Source organism: Salvelinus fontinalis, chromosome 1 (genome assembly GCF_029448725.1).
Source record: "Salvelinus fontinalis isolate EN_2023a chromosome 1, ASM2944872v1, whole genome shotgun sequence".
Lineage (NCBI taxonomy): Eukaryota > Metazoa > Chordata > Actinopteri > Salmoniformes > Salmonidae > Salvelinus > Salvelinus fontinalis.
Genome location: NC_074665.1, coordinates 96,291,983 through 96,313,994, shown reverse-complemented (window position 1 = coordinate 96,313,994; position 22,012 = coordinate 96,291,983). Strand labels below are relative to the sequence as shown.

Genomic DNA, 22,012 nt, shown 5'->3' with positions numbered 1-22,012 from the left:
AGAATTTGAAAATGCTTAGGATCTTGTTCTATCTCTTTAACCGAGATGATATGAAGAAATCGGTTTTCAAATATGACATGACTGCCGAAATGTCACAGTGACTTGAGGCTTGGGAGTTCCACCAAACCAATATGGAAATGGGGGAACTGACAGTGCCTGTCTCTTGCAGATAAGAGTATGTTTAAACCAATGGGATGGGAGTACCCTCACACAGAGAAGCGAATGGCTTCCACAGCAGGTAGGCTTTTAAGCTAGTAATTAGTGGGACTAGTGAAGTCAATAGCCCACAGGACTCTGGTCTAAAGTAGTGCTCTGCAGGGTTCCATTTGGCACGCATGTCACTGTTTGATGTCTTCTCACCATTATGATGTCAACCGTAAAGCTGGATGTTACTGCTTCGTGGTGGATTTGGATCCATTAAAGGAAGTAATTACACACAGAAATGAAGAAAAACAAACCCATGTTTTTTTTTTTATCCAAATTTGAAAACATCAACATAATCTTGCTGACACGTACAACGATAGACACACAATGAGCCCTTTCTTACATCTGCAGTTGTCACAATGTGCTCATCCAGCCTAAAACTACAAAGAGAAAGCAATGCCGATGTAGAAGCATAATTGTAATTCATGACACAAACCTCAAGTTCAACATTTAACTTATGGTCCAGTAATGAAATATAGTGTTGATTTCACATATACAGAAGCTTGTAATGAAAAGTATTTACCTCTTTAACAAAGTCCTATAGAAACATGTTTGTACAATTGTTCAATTATTAAAGTATTAGCCTGAGTGTTGGTCTGTTTGTGTTGTCGTGTCAACCTACTTGTCACTCATTGTTTCGGCTTGAACATGGAGCTGCATGGAGCACAGATCTGGGACCAGGTTAATAACGTTGAGCTCTTTCAGTGAAATAGAATGGTTTTGATTCATTTATTGATTGGTAATTAGCCTCTTTATAATTAGATGCCTCCACCATCTCCAGACAGTAGTGATTTGCACACTACTGAGTATTCCACCTCCAAGACCTCTATTGAGTCTATTGTATTGTCTGTTGTGGAATTATCTGTAGTGAATCAATGAGCCTGGCTTTCTCAGCATGCTGAATCACGTAATAGTGAATCAATAAACCGAATCAGGTAATACTGAATCAATGAGCCTAGCTTTCTCAGCATGCTGAATCAGGTAATTGTGAATCAATAAACCGAATCAGGTAATACTGAATCAATGAGCCTAGCTTTCTCAGCATGCTGAATCAGGTAATAGTGAATCAATGAGCCTGGCTTTCTCAGCATGCTGAATCAGGTAATAGTGAATCAATGAGCCTGGCTTTCTCAGCATGCTGAATCAGGTAATAGTGAATCAATGAACCTCTGTCTACTTTCTATTTCAAAGCATTTTGATCTTTCCGAGGTGACCCTGTCTTCACAATCTGTACTTCTCTGAGATGCCTGCAGTGCTTACCTTCATTTACAAGACAGTAGTTTTGTAAAAGTACAAAATGTGCTTTTACAAGTGATCATGTACGTTAATGGACTAGCTCTCACTACCGTATGTACAGTTGAGCAGTAAGAGGTTTTGCCACCAGGACTTGTCTACCGTCTCCTAAACGACAGCTGCCTGCTGTGGTGCTCTCTTCCTGTCAATAATAATAATAATAAATATATCATTTGCATAGCACATTTCCCACGTTCATTGCACATTAAAGTTAAAGTTAGAAAGCAAAACAAAAAGACAGTCACAATACATCAACACATTACCTGCTAATGTTGAAGATGGACTTTAAGCAGATTAAGCCATTAAACATTTAAAAAAGCTTGAATAGGTGTTGTGTTTTAAAGTGAAGAGATCTCCACCTGGCACAGCCAGAAGAGAACTGGCCACCCATCATAGCCTGGTTCCTCTCTAGGTTTCTTCCTAGGTTTTGGCCTTTCTAGGGAGTTTTTCCTAGCCACCGTGCTTCTACACCTGCATTGCTTGCTGTTTGGGGATTTAGGCTGGGTTTCTGTACAGCACTTTGAGATATCAGCTGATGTACGAAGGGCTATATAAATACATTTGATTTGAAGAGATTAAAGCTGCCTCCTGGACGAGTACAGGTAGAGTGTTGCAGAGCTGAGGGGGGGGTCACATGTGAGAAGGCACTGTCTCCCATGCTGGGCAGGGTAGTGGCTGGTTTCACCTGTTTTAGTCTGATGATAGTAGGCTACGTCCTGCGGAATAGTTATTCAGAAGTTGGCGTATGTACAGTGCCTTCGAAAGTATTCAGACCCCTTGACTTTTTCCACATCTTGTTACATTACAGCCTTATTCTGGAATGGATTAAATTATTTTTTCACACCCTCATCAATCTATACACAATACTCCATAACGACAAAGCAAAAATAGTTTTTTAAAGAAATATTCAGACCCTTTACTCATTACTTTGTCGACGCACCTTTGGCAGCGATTACAGCCTCAAGTCTTCATGGGTAAGATGCTACAAGCTTGGCACACCTGTATTTGTGGAGTTTCTCCCGTTCTTTTCTGCAGATCTATTATTTTCCCCTGAAAAACATCCCCACAGCAAGATGCTGCCGCCACCATGCTTCACCGCAGGGATGGTGCCACGTTTCCTCCAGACAAGATGCTGCCACCACCATGCTTCACCGCAGGGATGGTGCTGGGTTTCCTCCAGACAAGATGCTGCCACCACCATGCTTCACCGCAGGGATGGTGCCACGTTTCCTCCAGACAAGATGCTGCCACCACCATGCTTCACCGCAGGGATGGTGCCACGTTTCCTCCAGACAAGATCCTGCCACCACCATGCTTCACCACAGGGATGGTGCCACGTTTCCTCCAGACGTGGCGCTTGGCATTCAGGCCGAAGAGTTCAAAGTGTTCAATCTTGGTTTCATCAGAACAGAGATTCTTGTTTCCTTTGGGTGCCTTTTGGCAAACTCCAAGCGGGCTGTGATGTGCCTTTTACTGAGGTTGGCTTCCGTCTGGCCACTCTACAATAAAGGCCTGATTTGGTGGAGTACTGCAGAGATGTTTGTACTTCTGGAAGGTTCTCCCATCTCCACAGAGGAACTCTGGAGCTCTGTCAGAGTGACAATCGGGTTCTTAGTCACCTCCCTGACCAAGGCCCTTCTCCCCCGATTGATCAGTTTGGCCGGGCGGTCAGCTCTAGGAAGAGTCTTGGTGGTTCCAAACTTCTTCCATTTAAGTATGATGGAAGCCACTGTGTTCTTGGGGACCTTCAATGATGCAGAAATATTTTGATACCCTTCCCCAGATCTGTGCCTCGACACAATCCTGTCTCGGAGCTCTACGGACAATTCCTTCGACCTCATGGGTTGGGTTTTTGCTCTGACATGCACTGTCAACTGTGGGACCTTATATAGACTTGTGTGTGCCTTTCCAAATCTGAATTGACCACAGGTGGACTCCAATCAAGTTGTAGAAACATCTCAAGGATGATCAATGGACACAGGATGCACCTGAGCTCAATTTCAGTCTAATAGAAAAGGGTCAGAATACTTATGTAAATAAGGTATTTCTGTTTTATTTTTAATACATTTGCAAACATTTCTAAAAACCTGGTTTTGCTTTGTCATTATGGGGTATTGTAATGTTATTATGGGGTATTGTAATGTCATTATGGGATATTGTGATGTCATTATGGGATATTGTGATGTCATTATGGGGTATTGTGTGTAGATTGAGGGATTTTTTTTTATTCAATCCATTTTAGAATAAGGCTGTAATGTATCAAAATGTGGAAAAAGTCAAGGGGTCTGAATAGTTTCCGAATGCCCTGTATGTGTAACGGATGTGAAATGGCTAGCTAGTTAGCTGGTACGCGCTAGTAGCGTTTCAATCAGTTACGTCACTTGCTCTGAAATCTAGAAGTAGGGTTGCACCTTGCTCTGCAAGGGCCGTGGCCTTTGTGGCGCGATGGGTAACGACGCTTCGAGGGCGACCGTTGTTGATGTGTGTAGAAGGTCCCTGGTTCGCGCCCGTGTCGGGGCGAGGGGACGGTTTAAAGTTATACTGTTACACATGTACACTCAGAAAAAAGGTACGTATAGGGTACAGGATTGTTTCCTGGTGTACAAAAATATTAAAATACACAATGTACCTTAAGAGGTACACATATAATCTCACATGGTACTGTTTAGTACCCTTTAGAGTACATGTGCAGATAATCTATAATTTTTGTACCCAATATACTCTCAAAAACCATCTCATTATCATATTTCCCAGCATGCACTATCGCAGGTTGATTTTTAGAATTGTTTGTTTCAATATGTGTTTGATTGATCTATTGCTACACAAAGATAAATAACATATATTTTTTTTAGCTCATCCAATCTGTTAGTAGTTGGACTTATTTCACCCGTTACTGAGATGGTTGTTCCCGTTTAGATGGCTTAGGGAGTCTCATTTCTCGATCTTTCCTACTTTGGCTGTCATTTTAAAATGCCAGTTGAGGGTGATTTTAAAAAGTTTAAAATTTGGGATATTCTAACTCTGGCTGTATTCCAGTAAGAATTCCATATCACTTTGCAAGCCAGCATAATGTGACCTGCCTGATGTGGCCTGTAAACCAGCTGTTTCAGACTCATCTGAGTACCAGTGTTTTTAGACAAAGAAGCAATGACATGGACTTCAGGGAGTGGATTAGCTAAAGAGACTGCTACTCAGGCTAGTTTCAGACCACTGTGTTGGGGTAAAACTACACTGTTCAAATATGATATATGTAATGTATTGTCATCAAGAGTTTAATTTAAATGATCAAATATTAATTTAGGCACTCACTTGTTGAAGGCTACTGGACCAAGCAATTGAATGTAACCACCATGCCTGTCACTAGCAAACACAGTCAATGATGGTACTGGTAACTCTAAATTTCCCTTGAAAGGCACCCTGGGAAATATGCAAATAAGGTTTTGCACCCTACAGTTTTAAAACAACACCCCAAAAACGATTTAGTGGTACATTTTTGCCACTTAAAGGAACAGACTGCTTTGTCACTGTGGTGGTAGCCTAAATAGGATAATGTGTACCTTTTCCAAATGGTACGCTTCTGAACCTGTACTAATTTGTCCCCTAATGTACACTTGGATAAATGAGGTGAAAAGGAGACTGGAGTGTTTCTTTTTTAAGTCTGTAATGAGACTATTTCAACAGATCTCCGCTGCTCACTGGGTAGCTCAGTGTTCACCGTCATCTTCTCCCCTGCTAAGGCTGAGGAGGTCTGAGAGGAGACGGACGGACCGTTCTCCAGCACACCCTGCGCCAAGCCCCCATTAGCCCCACCTCCAGTCTCTGAGAAGGCCTCCCTCTTCAGTGGTCTAATAAAGAGTACAGTGGGGTTGTTGGGCGTCTCCACAGCGCCGCCCCGGTGGTCGGAGGGCTTCCTGAGGCAGCGCGACAAGGTAGCCACACAGCTCTTCTTGAAGTTCTCGTTCATGAAGGCGTAGATGATCGGGTTGTTGAAGGAGTTGGAGAAGCCGATGGCCTGGACGATGGCGATGATCATGTTCACCGTCACCTCGTCAGAGTTCTTCTCCAGGTTGTCTAGATGAAAGGAAGGTTTTTAGGGATTAGTTTAGCTGTATTTAGAGAATATTTGTAGCTAGGCTTCCATCCATTTTGCAACAGATTTTCATTTGAATATTCTAAAATCTCCATATAACAATATTGCGTTTTCCCACCAGAGATGTTTCCATCAAACTGATTTTTTCATTATAATTTGGGGGAAGTTACAATACAGTAACAAACATAGGACATCACTACAATATTTTATTCTCTTAAGAAACATAAAATAACATAAAATAAAAACATACTGCTTGCTGATTGAAACGTTTTTAAATGTTAACTAGGCAAGTCAGTTAAGAACATATTCTTATTTAGAGTGACAACCTACCTTGGACGACGCTGGGCCAATTGTGCGCCGCCCTACGGGACTCTCAAGCGCAACCAGATGTGATACAGCCTGGATTCGAACCAGGTACAGTAGTGACACTTCTTGCACAGAGATGCAGTGCTGCGCCACTCGAGAGCCCCGATAAGAGGCTGTGCGTGATGTAGTGCAAATAAACATAACTTTTACTGTTACATTTTCATGTACCGAATGGAAAAATACAAGTTAAATGGGTTTCCATCGCATTTCCAACTCTACTGATACTTGTATCACAAACAAATGTTGCATTATAAAGCCGATGTGCTCACTCTGGTCTTGGTACATGCGCGCTAGCCAACAGCTCTGCAGATACAGAGCGGGTAGGCTACCTACATTATGAGATAATTATGAATAAGAGCAAAATGATGTGGATTTGTGAAACGGCATCCAAGCATCGATCATCACGTCACCAGAATAAGACCCTGACATTCATTTATCGGAGCATCAAGCTCATTGCACATTCACCGCCCTGTGAAGTTGATCATAATGTATTTCATCTGTAGCCTAATAGACTGCATGTTTTCCCGAGTCGTAGTGAGAGGACCACACAACATATCACGTGACTCCAAGTTTACTTAGATATGATGGTTATTATATTCATATTTGCGCATCGCGGCGTTTCCACCGCCATTTCTCGCATCATTAATTTTACCGACACAAAAAGATCCCACCATGTCGAACGAACAAATAGTTTTATCAGCACAGTCTTGTACCGACCGACATTTCGTGTTTCCATCAGACTGGTCGTGACTTTGTTTTCATGCATCAGGTAATTAATCCGCATGAAATGGTTTAATGGAAACGTGGTTATTGAGAGTTAAAAAAACACATGCTGAACCGTCAGATGTACACCTGCCTCTGAGTTGCAGTTAAACCTGAATGTCAAGGTTAACCTATGTGACGGTGATTGTTTATGCTATATGTACTACACCCCACCACGCTTGTTAGACCTAGCCCTGTTGTCGTTATTGTAGTGCGATAGATCATATACTTACTGTACTCAAACAGCATGTGAACGGTATGAAACGGAGCCCAACAGATTGTGAACAGCAGAACGATGGTAATCATCATTTTTACAGCTCGCTTCTTCTTCCTGTGAAAATCAATAGAACATGTTCGAATCTTCTCACGCGGATTCCCTTTCTTCTATTCTTCCCATACTGAGAGACGTGCAGGTGTCATCGTGCACAATGCATTTCAACACAATAAACAGGTATTTTAGAAGAGCTCTCTGTGTGCCTGAATGGTCTAGCAGGAGAGCTGCCAACTCCAGTCAACTCAGACTGCGGTTCAATACACAGGTGCTTTCAACTTTTCATATCCCGTTCATCTCAATCAATAAATATAGTGCATTTTATAAAGCCCATTTACATCAGGAGTTACCTAGAGAGGAACCAGCCTCTGAAGGGTGGCCATTCCTCTCCTGGCTGTACTGGGTAGAAGGAACCAGGCTCTGAGGGGTGGCCAGTCCTCTCCTGTCTGTACCTGGTAGAGAGGAACCAGGCTCTGAAGGGTGGCCATTCCTCTCCTGTCAATACGTGTTAGAGAGGAACCAGGCTCTGAGGGGTGGCCATTCCTCAGAGGGGTGGCCAGTCCTCTACTGGCTGTACTGGGTAGAGAGGAACCAGGCTCCAAGGGGTGGCCAGTCTTCTGGCTCATCTCTCCCCTCTCTCATTCTAGAGGAACCAGGCTCTGAGGGGTGGCCAGTCTTCTCCTGGCTCATCTCTCCTCTCTCTCATTCTAGAGGAACCAGGCTCTCAGGGGTGGCCAGTCTTCTCCTGGCTCATCTCTCCTCTCTCTCTCATTCTAGAGGAACCAGGCTCTGAGGGGTGGCCAGTCTTCTCCTGGCTCATCTCTCCTCTCTCTCATTCTAGAGGAACCAGGCTCTGAGGGGTGGCCAGTCCTCTCCTGCCTGTACTGGGTAGAGAGGAACCAGGCTCAGAGGGGTGGCCAGTCCTCTCCTAATTCATCTCTCCTCTCTCTCATTCTAGAGGAACCAGGCTCTGAGGGGTGGCCAGTCCTCTCCTAACTCTCATTCTAGAGGAACCAGGCTCTGAGGGGTGGCCAGTCCTCTCCTGGCTGTTCAGGGTAGAGAGGAACCAGGCTCTGAGGGGTGGCCAGTCCTCTCCTAACTCATCTCTCCCCTCTCTCATTCTTCCCTATATGTATCACAATAAAAACAATGAAAGATGTGTGTGTATATGTACAGTACCTGGATATTTTGTTGACCTCTCTGTGGTTCATGGTGTTCAGGACAGAGGAGTCCCCCACCCTCTTCCTGATCCACAGCTCTATCCCTATCCGTGTATAGAGAAACAACATGGCTGCCATGGGCATCAGGAACAGAGCTACCATGATGAAGGTGGTGTACACTTGTCTGTGGGTCAGGGAACGCCAACGCTCCTGACAACACACGTGGTGGTGGTCGTACAGGAAGTCATACTTCACCTGGGAATGGAGGGGAGACACATCAATGATTCATTCAATCACAGTGATTCTGAAAGCGACCGATTTGGTCAGCTCAAGTTAGGTCAGCTCAGGTCAGCTCAAGTTAGGTCAGCTCAAGTCAGCTCAAGTTAGGTCAGCTCAAGTCAGCTCAAGTTAGGTCAGCTCAAGTTAGGTCAGCTCAAGTTAGGTCAGCTCAAGTTAGGTCAGCTCAAGTTAGGTCAGCTCAAGTTAGGTCAGCTCAAGTTAGGTCAGCTCAAGTTAGGTCAGCTCAAGTTAGGTCAGCTCAAGTTAGGTCAGCTCAAGTTAGGTCAGCTCAAGTTAGGTCAGCTCAAGTTAGGTCAGCTCAAGTTAGGTCAGCTCAAGTTAGGTCAGCTCAAGTTAGGTCAGCTCAAGTTAGGTCAGCTCAAGTTAGGTCAGCTCAAGTTAGGTCAGCTCAAGTTAGGTCAGCTCAAGTTAGGTCAGCTCAAGTTAGGTCAGCTCAAGTTAGGTCAGCTCAAGTTAGGTCAGCTCAAGTTAGGTCAGCTCAAGTTAGGTCAGCTCAAGTTAGGTCAGCTCAAGTTAGGTCAGCTCAAGTTAGGTCAGCTCAAGTTAGGTCAGCTCAAGTTAGGTCAGCTCAAGTTAGGTCAGCTCAAGTTAGGTCAGCTCAAGTTAGGTCAGCTCAGGTCAGCTCAAGTTAGGTCAGCTCAAGTTAGGTCAGCTCAAGTTAGCTCAGGTCAAGTCAGCTCAAGTCAGCTCAGGTCAAGTCAGCTCAAGTTAGGTCAGGTCAAGTCAGCTCAAGTTAGGTCAGGTCAAGTCAGCTCAAGTTAGGTCAGCTCAAGTTAGGTCAGCTCAAGTTAGGTCAGCTCAAGTCAGCTCAGGTCAAGTCAGCTCAGGTCAAGTCAGCTCAGGTCAGGTCAGCTCAAGTTAGGTCAGGTCAGCTCAAGTTAGGTCAGGTCAGCTCAAGTTAGGTCAGGTCAGCTCAAGTTAGGTCAAGTCAGCTCAAGTTAGGTCAAGTCAGCTCAAGTTAGGTCAAGTCAGCTCAAGTTAGGTCAAGTCAGCTCAAGTTAGGTCAAGTCAGCTCAAGTTAGGTCAAGTCAGCTCAAGTTAGGTCAAGTCAGCTCAAGTTAGGTCAAGTCAGCTCAAGTTAGGTCAAGTCAGCTCAAGTTAGGTCAAGTCAGCTCAAGTTAGGTCAAGTCAGCTCAAGTTAGGTCAAGTCAGCTCAAGTTAGGTCAAGTCAGCTCAAGTTAGGTCAGCTCAAGTTAGGTCAGCTCAAGTTAGGTCAGCTCAAGTTAGGTCAGCTCAAGTTAGGTCAGCTCAAGTTAGGTCAGCTCAAGTTAGGTCAGCTCAAGTTAGGTCAGCTCAAGTTAGGTCAGCTCAAGTTAGGTCAGCTCAAGTTAGGTCAGCTCAAGTTAGGTCAGCTCAAGTTAGGTCAGCTCAAGTTAGGTCAGCTCAAGTTAGGTCAGCTCAAGTTAGGTCAGCTCAAGTTAGGTCAGCTCAAGTTAGGTCAGCTCAAGTTAGGTCAGCTCAAGTTAGGTCAGCTCAAGTTAGGTCAGCTCAAGTTAGGTCAGCTCAAGTTAGGTCAGGTCAAGTCAGGTTAAGGCTTCTTTGGTGCCAGGATGTTGACTGTAAGTGTTTGGATTTGATTTGAATCTACAGTAGCTGTGATGGGAAGGGCTTGACATACCTCTAGTTGCTGTACGAACAGCATTGGGGATCCCACAACCACTGATGCACTCCATACAAGTCCTACACAACGAAGACATGTCTCAATACAATGACTTCTTCACAGTACCACAAGTAAAACATCATATACTGTACACATATGAAGAGTTTCTTTCCAAAACACTGCATCCACAATGTTTCACATTTGTACCTTCATGTGTGTAAAATATTAATGTTCTCAGATTTTTTATTCATAGATTTTAGCTGTGTATTACAATGAGTTTGTTGCAATACGCTATACTGTATATCTGTTGGGTAGCTGGAATGGAATGTTCCTATCCTGTATATCTATTGGGTAGCTGGAATGGAATGTTCCTATCCTGTATATCTATTGGGTAGCTGGAATGGAATGTTCCTATCCTGTATATCTATTGGGTAGCTGGAATATAATGTTCCTATCCTGTATGTTTAACATATGAATTCAACACATAAATCTAGCATCATGCTATAGTGTTTGGTTAGAGTTAGGTCTCGTACCAAATGGCACCCTATCATATATACACTGAACAAAAATAGAAACAAAGATCCCAGAAATGTTCCACACACACAAAAAGCGAATTTCTCTCATTGTGCACACATTTGTTTACATCCCTGTTAGTTAGCATTTCTCCTTTGCCAAGATAATCCATCCACCTGTGTGGCATATCAAGAAGCTGATTAAACAGCTTGATCATTACACAGCTGCATCTTGTGCTGAGGATAATAAAAGGCCACTCTAAAATGTGGAGTTTTGTCACACAACACAATGTTACGGCTCTCATCGAAAGGAGTGGACCAAAGCGCAGCGTGGAAAGTGTTCATGCTTTTTATTAGCAAAAAACACTCAAACAAAATAACAAAGCAAAAATGAAAGCGCACAGTTCTGTAAGGCAAATAAACTATACAGAAAACAAGATCCCACAAAACCCAAACGGAAAATGACAACTTATATATGATCCCCAATCAGCGACAACGATAGACAGCTGCCTCTGATTGGGAACCACACTCGGCCAAAACAAAGAAATAGAAAACATAGATTTTCCCACCCAAGTCACACCCTGACCTAAACAAACATAGAGAATAATAGGGATCTCTAAGGTCAGGGCGTGACACACAATGCCACAGATGTATCAAGTTGAGGAGTGTGCCATTGGCATGCTGACGTCAGAAATGTACACCACAGCTGTTGCCAGAGAATTTAATATTAATTTCTCTACCATAAGCCACCTAAGCCATTTTTTTCTATTTTTGTTGTCAGTGCCTCAGAGCTTAATGTGATTAAATAAGGATTTTCCTTCTCTTTTTGTTGTCAGTGCCTCAGAGCTTTATGCATTTTTTTTCCCACTTATAGTCTATAGTCCACTTTTTTTTATATTATGAAAGAAATTAAACCAGAACTGAACAACTCTCATAGGCTACTATCCTCTCCCAATGTCTGTACCTAGTGACCTTTAGTCCTCTCCTCTCTCATTGCTCCTCTTCCCCACCCTTCCTTCTCTGTTCTCACTGCCATACACCATTAACACAAAAGCAGAAAGAGTGTTTATTTTTAAAAGCATACCTAGCATCTTGTATGCTCTTTTCGGAGTGTACTGCCTCCTCATTTTCAAGGGGTAGACAATTCCCTGGTACCTCTCCACGGCGATGCAGGTCATTGTGAGAATCCCTGTCACTATGGCCATAGTCTGAACAAAAGGAATCGTCTTGCAGATGAGAACACCTAGGAAGAGAAGGGGTTAGAAGTGTCACTCAAAAACACACTGTACACGGAACAATCAGTGTTTCTCCATACGTTCTCTCATTGGCTGCGTTTACACAGACCAATTCTGATCTTATTTCACTAATTGGTCTTTTGACCAATCAAATCAGCTCTTTTGTCAAGAAGTGGGCAATATATCATAATTGAGCTGTCTGTGTAGTGCAGCCGGTATGGCCCTCGTTATATAACTGCATGGGGAAGGAAATTCGTGTGTAGGTAACCTTCACTCCTAAATCACCTGGCTTCGATGTATAGTCCCCCAGAAGGCTGATCCTCACCCATTCAAACAAAATAGGCTATTTTGTGACAATTCACAGTATAACCTATATCACAAAACAAATGTGATATTGCTTGCTCTAAATCTTGTATGAAATAACTCTCAAGCCACCTATAAACCCTAATGTTAAGAGGTGTCCGGCAAACCAGAACATCGTTTAAAAACGGTTTACTTAGACTACAACTATGGAAATGAAATGTCCGCTGTAAGGCACTGCTCTGTAGCCTATTACTTCCCATGTTGGTTGGTTTTTAACGTCAACATTTTGACTGATGGGTTGAGAGACCCACATCCATCAATGTCATGAAACTGTAGAAGGCACCAAAGGCAGCAATACACTGAGAATCTCTTGAAATTATAAAAAGCGCTCTGAAAACACAACCCGTTCATAAATCAATGAATGTCAAGGCTCAGATTATAATATTCTTAAAACTACTACCAAATGTAATGCGCATCCATATTATTTTCGGATGGGAAAAAAAACTGTTACATATAGGCTTCTAAAGTTTATTCAAACTATCAATGACAGTAGGCACGCCGATGGGCACATACATCAATTCAACGTCTAATTCCACTTTAGTTCAATGTAATTTCATCGAAATGACGCTGAAACGATGTTAATTCAACCAGTAGGCATTCGGTGCAGAGCAGACAGGTGTTGATGGGATCATGGAACATAGGAACTCACCTCCGAGCCATTCCGAGGAGATGTTCTGCAACAAGGTGAACGGGATACAGAAGAATGTGATAAGAAGATCGCTCACCGCCAGAGAACAGATGAAGATATTAGTGGAGGTCTGTATTGCTCTTTTACGCACCACTATGTAGACAACCAAACTGTTCCCAACCAGAGCCAGGACGAAAATGATAGCATACATAATGACGAAAGTAGTCTTAGCGCCCAACGGTAGCTCAGGGACGTAGACAAGCGGCTGAATGTTGTAAGACTCGATGAACTCTTGTCGCGTTAAGTTGTAATGTTGTAGCATCTCTTGCAGAACCTCGGGTGTTATTTTCCTGGACCCCATTTCTGTTGACGTTGTCATTTTCTATGAGTTTATTTAAATTCCAGTAGTACAGCGACTACAGAAAGATGTATTTTCCCGCCCGAAATGGTGTTTTGTACACGTGTAGCTGATTAGGCTTTTCCAAGCTGTGCGCGCTGGTGCGCTCCTCCAGAAAACACATTTCCACTGTGCTGCGGCTAGGTAGTGCATTTCTCCCGCGTCCAGGGGCAAGAGGAAAGTGTCTGAGTGTCACTTCTAGCTTATACCGCACGTTATTAGTCTGCTGTTATTGCTGTGGGCTAATAACCTCTGTCCGTCAAGGGGTGGAACACCCAGTTAGCTGTCATTCCAGTCCTCAAAACGACAGAACGAACGCACACACACACACAGCTTTATGGAAACAGATTCATATTTTTGTTTGTGTGCTTTTGTGCTTTTCATCATAGCCTATACAAGATTGAGGTCTCATGAAAAGGTCATGTCTGGTTTTGATCCGTGTGTTCAATTTGCTGAACTCATACAGAGGAGGAGTCAATCAACGTGTCTATCATTGCGTCTACTCGAGTTAGTTACGTAGTCATTTGTTTTTGTGCACAGTGCTCTTCAGATATGTGCTGTTCGACAACAACACACTTCCTTTGAAAACAGATGTCTGTGATTCTATTATACAGTCCTCTCTCAGAACTGTGGATTCTGACAAGGGTCCCGTCTTTCAGTCAAATGTTTTGTGTATATATAGTACTTTTCAAGTACAGCCTGTATGAACATTATACTTGGACTCAACATATATATGAATTTATGTATTGGGTGCAAGTTACCCATTGTTTATTAAGGATGATTTTCTATATTGTATTGAGTCTCCGAGCAACATGGGAAACATTGGACCCTAAGCGAGAGGCTGTGTTGAGAGATGAGTCTCCTAGCAACATGGGAAACATTGGACCCTAAGTGAGAGGCTGTGTTGAGTAATGAGTCTCCTAGCAACATGGGAAACATTGGACCCTAAGTGAGAGGCTGTGTTGAGAGATGAGTCTCCTAGCAACATGGGAAACATTGGACCCTAAGTGAGAGTGTGTTGAGAGCTGAGTCTCCTAGCAACATGGGAAACATTGGACCCTAAGTGAGAGGCTGTATTGAGAGTTGAGTCTCCTAGCAACATGGGAAACATTGGACCCTAAGTGAGAGGCTGTGTTGAGAGATGAGTCTCCTAGCAACATGGGAAACATTGGACCCTATGTGAGAGGCTGTGTTGAGAGCTAAGTCTCCTAGCAACATGGGAAACATTGGACCCTAAGTGAGAGGGTGTGTTGAGAGATGAGTCTCCTAGCAACATGGGAAACATTGGACCCTAAGTGAGAGGCTGTGTTAAGAGATGAGTCTCCTAGCAACATGGGAAAAATTGGACGCTATGTGAGAGGCTGTGTTGAGAGCTAAGTCTCCTAGCAACATGGGAAACATTGGACCCCAAGTGAGAGGCTGTGTTTTGAGTAATGAGTCTCCTAGCAACATGGGAAACATTGGACCCTAAGTGAGAGGCTGTGTTGAGAGCTGAGTCTCCTAGCAACATGGGAAACATTGGACCCTAAGTGAGAGGCTGTGTTGAGAGCTGAGTCTCCTAGCAACATGGGGAACATTGGACCCTAAGTGAGAGGCTGTGTTGAGAGATGAGTCTCCTAGCAACATGGGAAACATTGGACCCTAAGTGAGAGGCTGGTGAGAGATGAGTCTCCTAGCAACATGGGAAACATTGGACCCTAAGTGAGAGGCTGTGTTGAGGGCTGAGTCTCCTAGCAACATGGGAAACATTGGACCCTAAGTGAGAGGCTGTGTTGAGAGCTGAGTCTCCTAGCAACATGGGAAACATTGGACCCTAAGTGAGAGGCTGTGTTGAGAGCTAAGTCTCCTAGCAACATGGGAAACATTGGACCCTAAGTGAGAGGCTGTGTTGAGAGCTAAGTCTCCTAGCAACATGGGAAACATTGGACCCTAAGTGAGAGGCTGTGTTGAGAGCTGAGTCTCCTAGCAACATGGGAAACATTGGACCCTAAGTTAGAGGCTGTGTTGAGAGCTGAGTATCCTAGCAACATGGGAAACATTGGACCCTAAGTGAGAGGCTGTGTTGAGAGCTGAGTCTCCTAGCAACATGGGAAACATTGGACCCTAAGTGAGAGGCTGTGTTGAGAGATGAGTCTCCTAGCAACATGGGAAACATTGGACCCTAAGTGAGAGGCTGTAGACTGTGGGGAAGCTGAAATTGTGGGGAGGCTGTAGAATGTAGGGAGACTGTAGACTGTGGGGAGGCTGTAAATTGTGTAGACTGTGGGGAGGCTGTAGACCAGGGGTGTCAAAGTCAAATGGACGGAGGGCCAAATAAAAAATTTAGCTACAAGCCGAGGGCCGGACTGTTCGAATGTTCATTGAAAAAAATTTAAATGACGCATATAGTCTAGTGAACCTAATTGAACCTACTGAAAACCTAACAAATATATTCCAATATGATCAGATAAATAAAGCAATATTTTCTTATGGCTCTGTCAGTAATCTTTAATTTTCAACAGACACAAAAGACAAATTTCCTTTATATAAAAATCCCCATAACATGAACATTAAATGAAAGAAACCGGTATTCAAGGCACCATCAGTAGCCTATATTTTCTATTTTAGCAAAAGTGGGCTAAATTTACTTCAAAGAAAAAAACAATAATAGCAATTTTCTATCATCCACTCAACTGAAATATTTTTAAAATATAATTGGATTGAAATACAATAAAATAAAGTGCAAAAATCTATTAATCAAAAACAACACTTTGTTTAAGGAGAAGTAACATGCAGTGAAAACAAATATTAAACTTTAACTTTTAAACTTGAACTGAGTAAAAACTCTAAATATGTGATTGCACAGTAATGTTCACTTGTTTGAGGTTGAGGGTGATACTTGGTGGTGTCCCATCTTTTCCACAAGTTCATCAATGTTCGGGGTAAGGCTCTGAGCTGAGGAAATCCTCAGAATTGAGTGGAGGTGTTCAGCAGTAAGTCGACTTCTGTGTGATGTTTTGTTCAGGTTCATCAAAGAAAACAGTTGTTCACACAGGTATGTGCTGCCAAACATAGACAACGTTTGAGCAGCCTGGATGCGCAGCTGGGGCATTGTGTCGGGGAGGAAACGGGCGAACTCCGCAGCACCCACTGCCGCATATTTTGCCCTCAGTGCATCATTGCATTGGAGGTCAATCAACTCCATTTGGAGGTTTGGTGGTGAGCTTTCCACGTCAACAGCAAATGGGTTACCGAGCAGTTCCAACCTGCTTTTTTGTGCTTCAAAGTCAGCAAATCGGCGTCGAAAGTCAGCGGCAAGCATACCTATTTTATCAGCCAACTGTGCGCTCGGGAACGCACTGGTAGAGAGCTTCTCTTTCATGGTCTGGCAGCTGGGAAAGTGGCTCAAATTTTCTTTCCGCATCTGCGTCTCCCACAGAGTCAGTTTGGTTTTAAATGCCTTCACTGTACTGTACATATCAGAGATGACATGATCCCGACCCTGCAGCTGCAAGTTCATTGCATTCAGATGACTCGTAATGTCACACAGAAAAGCCATTTCACACAGAAACATTTCGTCTCGGAGTTGTGTTGTGTCTTTCCCTTTGCTGTCCAAGAACAGACAAATCTCCTCACGAAGCTCGAAACATCTTTGAAGCACCTTTCCCTGGCTTAGCCATCGCACCTCTGTGTGATAAGGCAAATCACCATGCTCCGTTTCTAACTCCGTCAGAAATGCCTTGAACTGGCGGTGATTCAAACCTTTGGCTCTGATAAAGTTAACTGTGCGCGTGATGATGCTCATTACATGCTCCATTTTCAAGGCTTTACCGCACAACGCTTCCTGGTGTATGATACAATGATAAGCTGTCAGCTCACCTGTCGCGTTTTCCTCTTGCATCTTTTCCCGTATCTTCGCCACCAGTCCGCTCCTGTGTCCACACATCGCAGGTGCTCCGTCGGTTGTCAAACCCACGAGTTTTTCCCAAGGCAGCTCCATCTCATTTACACATCTTGACACCTCTTCATACAAATCATGCCCCGTAGTTGTGCCATGCATAGGACGTAAAGCCAAAAACTCCTCTGTCACGCTTAGGCTGGAGTCCACTCCGCGGATGAAAATTGACAACTGGGCAATGTCAGAAATGTCGGTGCTCTCATCCACAGCCAAGGAATATGCAATGAAATCTTTTCCCTTTTTCACAAGCTGCTCTTTTAGATTGATGGACAACTGGTCTACTCTCTCGGCAATGGTGTTTCTGCTCAGACTCACATTTAAAAAGAGTTGCCTTTTTTCTGGGCAAACTTCGTCACAAACTTTAATCATGCAGTTTTTGATGAAATCCCCCTCCGTAAATGGCCGGGCTGATTTAGCGATCTCTTCTGCCAAAATAAAACTGGCCTTGACAGCAGCCTGGCCTTGTGATTTGGCTTTTTTGAACAGAGCCTGTCGAGATTTGAGGCCTCGTTTTAATTCCTCTGCCTTTTGTAGCCTTTGTTCCATGTCCATATTCTTGTTTTTGTCCGCGTGTTTCGTTTCATAATGTCGTCTCAGATTATACTCTTTCAGTACCGCCACACTTTCTCCACACAGAAGACACACAGGTTTTCCAGCTACCTCCGTGAACATATACTCCGACTCCCACCTTGTTTGAAACCCCCGGTTCTCAGTGTCCACCTTCCGTTTTGCCATTTTTGATGGGTATCTGAAAGTTAATTTTACTGTGATGCTGACGACTGCTGTGCCAATAAATATTGAAATGAAGCAGCCTACTGCTCGGTGCGTCACCGTTGCATTGTGGGAAATGTAGTATTGGTGCGTGTAAAAGATCTGCGGGCTGCCGGCTTGCTGCGGTCTGCGGGCCGGTTCTAATAATAAATCAAGATCATCCCAGGGGCCGTAAAAAACCTTCTCGCGGGCCGGATGTGGCCCGCGGGCCTTGACTCTGACATATGTGCTGTAGACTGTGGGGAGGCTGTAGACTGTGGGGAGGCTGTAGACTGTGGGGAGGCTGTAGACTGTGGGGAGGCTGTAGACTGTGGGGAGGCTGTAGACTGTGGGGAGGCTGTAGACTGTGGGGAGGCTGTAGACTGTGGGGAGGCTGTAGACTGTGGGGAGGCTGTAGATTGTGGGGAGGCTGTAGACTGTGGGGAGGCTGTAGAGGGTGGGGAGGCTGTAGAGGGTGGGGAGGCTGTAGAGGGTGGGGAGGCTGTAGAGGGTGGGGAGGCTGTAGATTGTGGGGAGACTGTAGATTGTGGGGAGGCTGTAGATCGTGGGGAGGCTATAGATTGTGGGGAAGCTGTAGATTGTGGGGAAGCTGAAGATTGTTGGGAGGCTATAGATTGTGGGGAAGCTGAAGATTGTTGGGAGGCTATAGATTGTGGGGAAGCTGAATATTGTTGGGAGGCTGTAGATTGCGGGGAAGCTGAAGACTCTTGAGAGGCTGTAGACTGTAGGAGGCTGAAGACCCTTGAGAGGCTGTAGACCAGTGATCATCAACTAGATTCAGCCGCTGGACGATTTTGTCCTTGAGCGGATGGTCGGGGGGCAGAAACATACTGTAGACTGTGGGGATGATTTTGTCCTTGAGCGGATGGTCGGGGGGCAGAAACATGCTGTAGACTGTGGGGATGATTTTGTCCTTGAGCGGATGGTCGGGGGCAGAAACATACTGTAGACTGTGGGGATGATTTTGTCCTTGAGCGGATTGTCGGGGGGCAGAAACATACTGTAGACTGTGGGGATGATTTTGTCCTTGAGCGGATGGTCGGGGGCAAAAACATACTGTAGACTGTGGGGATGATTTTGTCCTTGAGCGGATGGTCGGGGGGCAGAAACATACTGTAGACTGTGGGGATGATTTTGTCCTTGAGCGGATGGTCGGGGGGCAGAAACATACTGTAGACTGTGGGGATGATTTTGTCCTTGAGCGGATGGTCGGGGGGCAGAAACATACTGTAGACTGTGGGGATGATTTTGTCCTTGAGCGGATGGTCGGGGGCAAAAACATACTGTAGACTGTGGGGATGATTTTGTCCTTGAGCGGATGGTCGGGGGCAGAAACATACTGTAGACTGTGGGGATGATTTTGTTCTTGAGCGGATGGTCGGGGGGCAGAAACATACTGTAGACTGTGGGGATGATTTTGTTCTTGAGCGGATGGTCGGGGGCCAGAAACATACTGTAGACTGTGGGGATGATTTTGTTCTTGAGCGGATGGTCGGGGGGCAGAAACATACTGTAGACTGTGGGGATGATTTTGTCCTTGAGCGGATGGTCGGGGGGCAGAAACATACTGTAGACTGTGGGGATGATTTTGTCCTTGAGCGGATGGTCGGGGGGCAGAAACATACTGTAGACTGTGGGGATGATTTTGTCCTTGAGCGGATGGTCGGGGGCAAAAACATACTGTAGACTGTGGGGATGATTTTGTCCTTGAGCGGATGGTCGGGGGCAGAAACATGCTGTAGACTGTGGGGATGATTTTGTCCTTGAGCGGATGGTCGGGGGCAAAAACATACTGTAGACTGTGGGGATGATTTTGTCCTTGAGCGGATGGTCGGGGGGCAGAAACATGCTGTAGACTGTGGGGATGATTTTGTCCTTGAGCGGATGGTCGGGGGCAGAAACATACTGTAGACTGTGGGGATGATTTTGTCCTTGAGCGGATGGTCGGGGGGCAGAAACATGCTGTAGACTGTGGGGATGATTTTGTCCTTGAGCGGATGGTCGGGGGCAGAAACATGCTGTAGACTGTGGGGACGATTGTAGACTGTAGGGAGGATGTAGACCATGGTTCCCCAACATGAGGCCAATGACATCACCAACCAATTAGTAGACAATTAGTAGGCAATGCCTATTCCCAATTGGTCAAAATCACACGATGCACACCGATGATGTCATGGTAGCGAGCTGCTGGAGATCAGTGTTTACCATGACATCATCGGTGTGCGTCGTGTGATTTTGACCAATTGGGAGTAGGCATTGCCTACTAATTGCCTACTAATTGTCTACAAGCGGGATCAGATTAAATCCTGAACTAAATGAGTGTCTGGCCTTTTAAACTGTTAGTTCTCTAGCTGTCAAAATCATGATATGTTTATTCAATGTTACTGTCTGGTGTAGGTCATTGTGTTTTAAATTCCACAAAAAGGTACCTTGCCATTGGCTAATTGTTAATCTGTTGCCACCAACAACGCTCTGTATACTATAACAACACATGACTCCTGATTTACATATCATGTGTTCCTTAGCATCTGAAGAAGTTTGAAATTGGAATAGCTTCATACCAAGCTGAGGTATCAAGGCTAAGGCCCTTCTCATTAGGGACTCCCCCTGCCTCAACAGAGGTTCAATCATCTGAGAACTATACAGTTACCACACACACTGTTGAAACATTCAGTGTGTGGCAAAACATGTTGCTTAGGAGATAAAGAAAAAGCTTCAATTTCAACTTGTATCAGATGAGGGCTGTTTTCCTTTTTCATGTTGTATGTGATTACACAGTTATACCTGAAAAGGCTATGGTTATGGGTTATGCGATAATGGACTTACAGATAGATATCTGTTGACTTCGATATCAATAATGTAACTTTTGATAGCCACGGAGCGTGTCAAAACCTGCTTTTCATTACCACTAACTGGGTTATAAAACGTTGTTGAGAAGTACTTGTTCCGGGCCAGTACTGGTTAGTCTTTCATCTGTAGCAGTAACACCATACATCAAAAGGCTGTTCAATCTGGTGTGGTGGGTACTAGTGAGTAGGAGTATGTCTCTTCCCTGTGGCTTCCTGTGGCTCCCTGTGGCTCCCTGTGGCTTCCTGTGGCTTCCTGTGGCTCCCTCTGATGTATGTGTTCTTTGTGGTCCTGTACGGCTCAGTCGGTAGAGTGGGGGGGGCTTGCAACGCCCGGATTGTGGGAACTATTCCCGGGGGCCGGCCATTCGAAATCAGTATTCACGCATGACTGTGAGCGGCTTTGGATAAAAGCATATAATAAATGGCATATATTATATTATAGTACTTTTGTTCTGCCTGTGGCTATGGAACCCTGACCTGTTCACCGGACGTGCTACCTTGTCCCAGACCTGCTGTTTTCAACTCTCTAGAGACAGCAGGAGCGGTAGAGATACTCTTAATGATCGGCTATGAAAAGCCAACTGACATTTACTCCTGAGGTGCTGGCTTGCTGCACCCTCAACAACCACTGTGTTTATTATTATTTGACCATGCTGGTCATTTATGAACATTTGAACATCTTGGCCATGTTCTGTTATAATCTCCACCCGGCACAGCCTGAAGAGGACTGGCCACCCCTCATAGCCTGGTTCCTCTCTAGGTTTCTTCCTAGGTTCCGTCATTTCTAGGGAGTTTTTCCTAGCCACCGTGCTTCTACACCTGCATTGCTTGCTGTTTGGGGTTTTAGGCTGGGTTTCTGTACAGCACTTTGAGATATCAGCTGATGTAAGAAGGGCTTTATAAATACATTTGATTGAGTAGATGTCACGTTCCTGACCTTATTCCCCTTGTTTTGTCTTTATTTAGTATGGTCAGGGCGTGAGTTGGGGTGGGCAGTCTATGTTATTTGTTTCTATGTTTAGGTTTGTTCGTTTGGCCTAATATGGTTCTCAATCAGAGACAGGTGTTTGTCATTGTCTCTGATTGGGAGCCATATTAAGGTAGGCTGTTTTCACAGGTTGTTGGTGGGTGATTGTTGCTGTGTCTGTGTTTGTTCGCCACATGGTACTGTTTCGTTCGTTTGTTCCTTCCTGTTCGTGCTTTCATGTTTTATGTTCTCAAGTTCAGGTCTGTTCACGTCGTTTTGTTATTTTGTATTTTGTTTAAGTGTTCTT

At 44.5% G+C, this 22,012-nt stretch overlaps 2 protein-coding genes across 2 annotated transcripts in view; one reads left to right on the top strand and one right to left on the bottom strand.

Moving 5' to 3' along the window:
- Window positions 1-443: 443 nt before the first annotated feature.
- On the bottom strand, window positions 444-13,507 carry qrfprb (pyroglutamylated RFamide peptide receptor b). Its single transcript, XM_055936970.1, has 6 exons — window positions 12,806-13,507; window positions 11,643-11,801; window positions 10,065-10,126; window positions 8,166-8,401; window positions 6,949-7,046; window positions 444-5,568 (listed from the first exon to the last, which is right to left on the bottom strand). The coding sequence occupies exons 1-6, from the start codon at window positions 13,161-13,163 to the stop codon at window positions 5,150-5,152; spliced, it is 1,332 nt and encodes a 443-aa protein (XP_055792945.1). The 5' UTR covers window positions 13,164-13,507; the 3' UTR covers window positions 444-5,149.
- star2 (steroidogenic acute regulatory protein 2) overlaps window positions 12,819-22,012 on the top strand; it is a 118,008-nt gene continuing 108,814 nt past the window's right edge. Inside the window, exon 1 of the mRNA XM_055936971.1 lies at window positions 12,819-12,912. The gene's annotated coding sequence lies outside the window, so the exon portion shown is untranslated. The remainder of the gene's footprint in view (window positions 12,913-22,012) is intronic.

Coding starts and splice junctions, on each gene's coding strand:
- qrfprb (XM_055936970.1), bottom strand. CDS start 13,163: ATGACAACGTCAACAGAAATGGGGTCCAGGAAAATAACACCCGAGGTT. Junction 11,802..12,805: donor CTCCTCGGAATGGCTCGGAG/GTGAGTTCCTAT, acceptor TTCTCTTCCTAG/GTGTTCTCATCTGCAAGACG. Junction 7,047..8,165: donor GAGGTCAACAAAATATCCAG/GTACTGTACATA, acceptor TGATTTTCACAG/GAAGAAGAAGCGAGCTGTAA.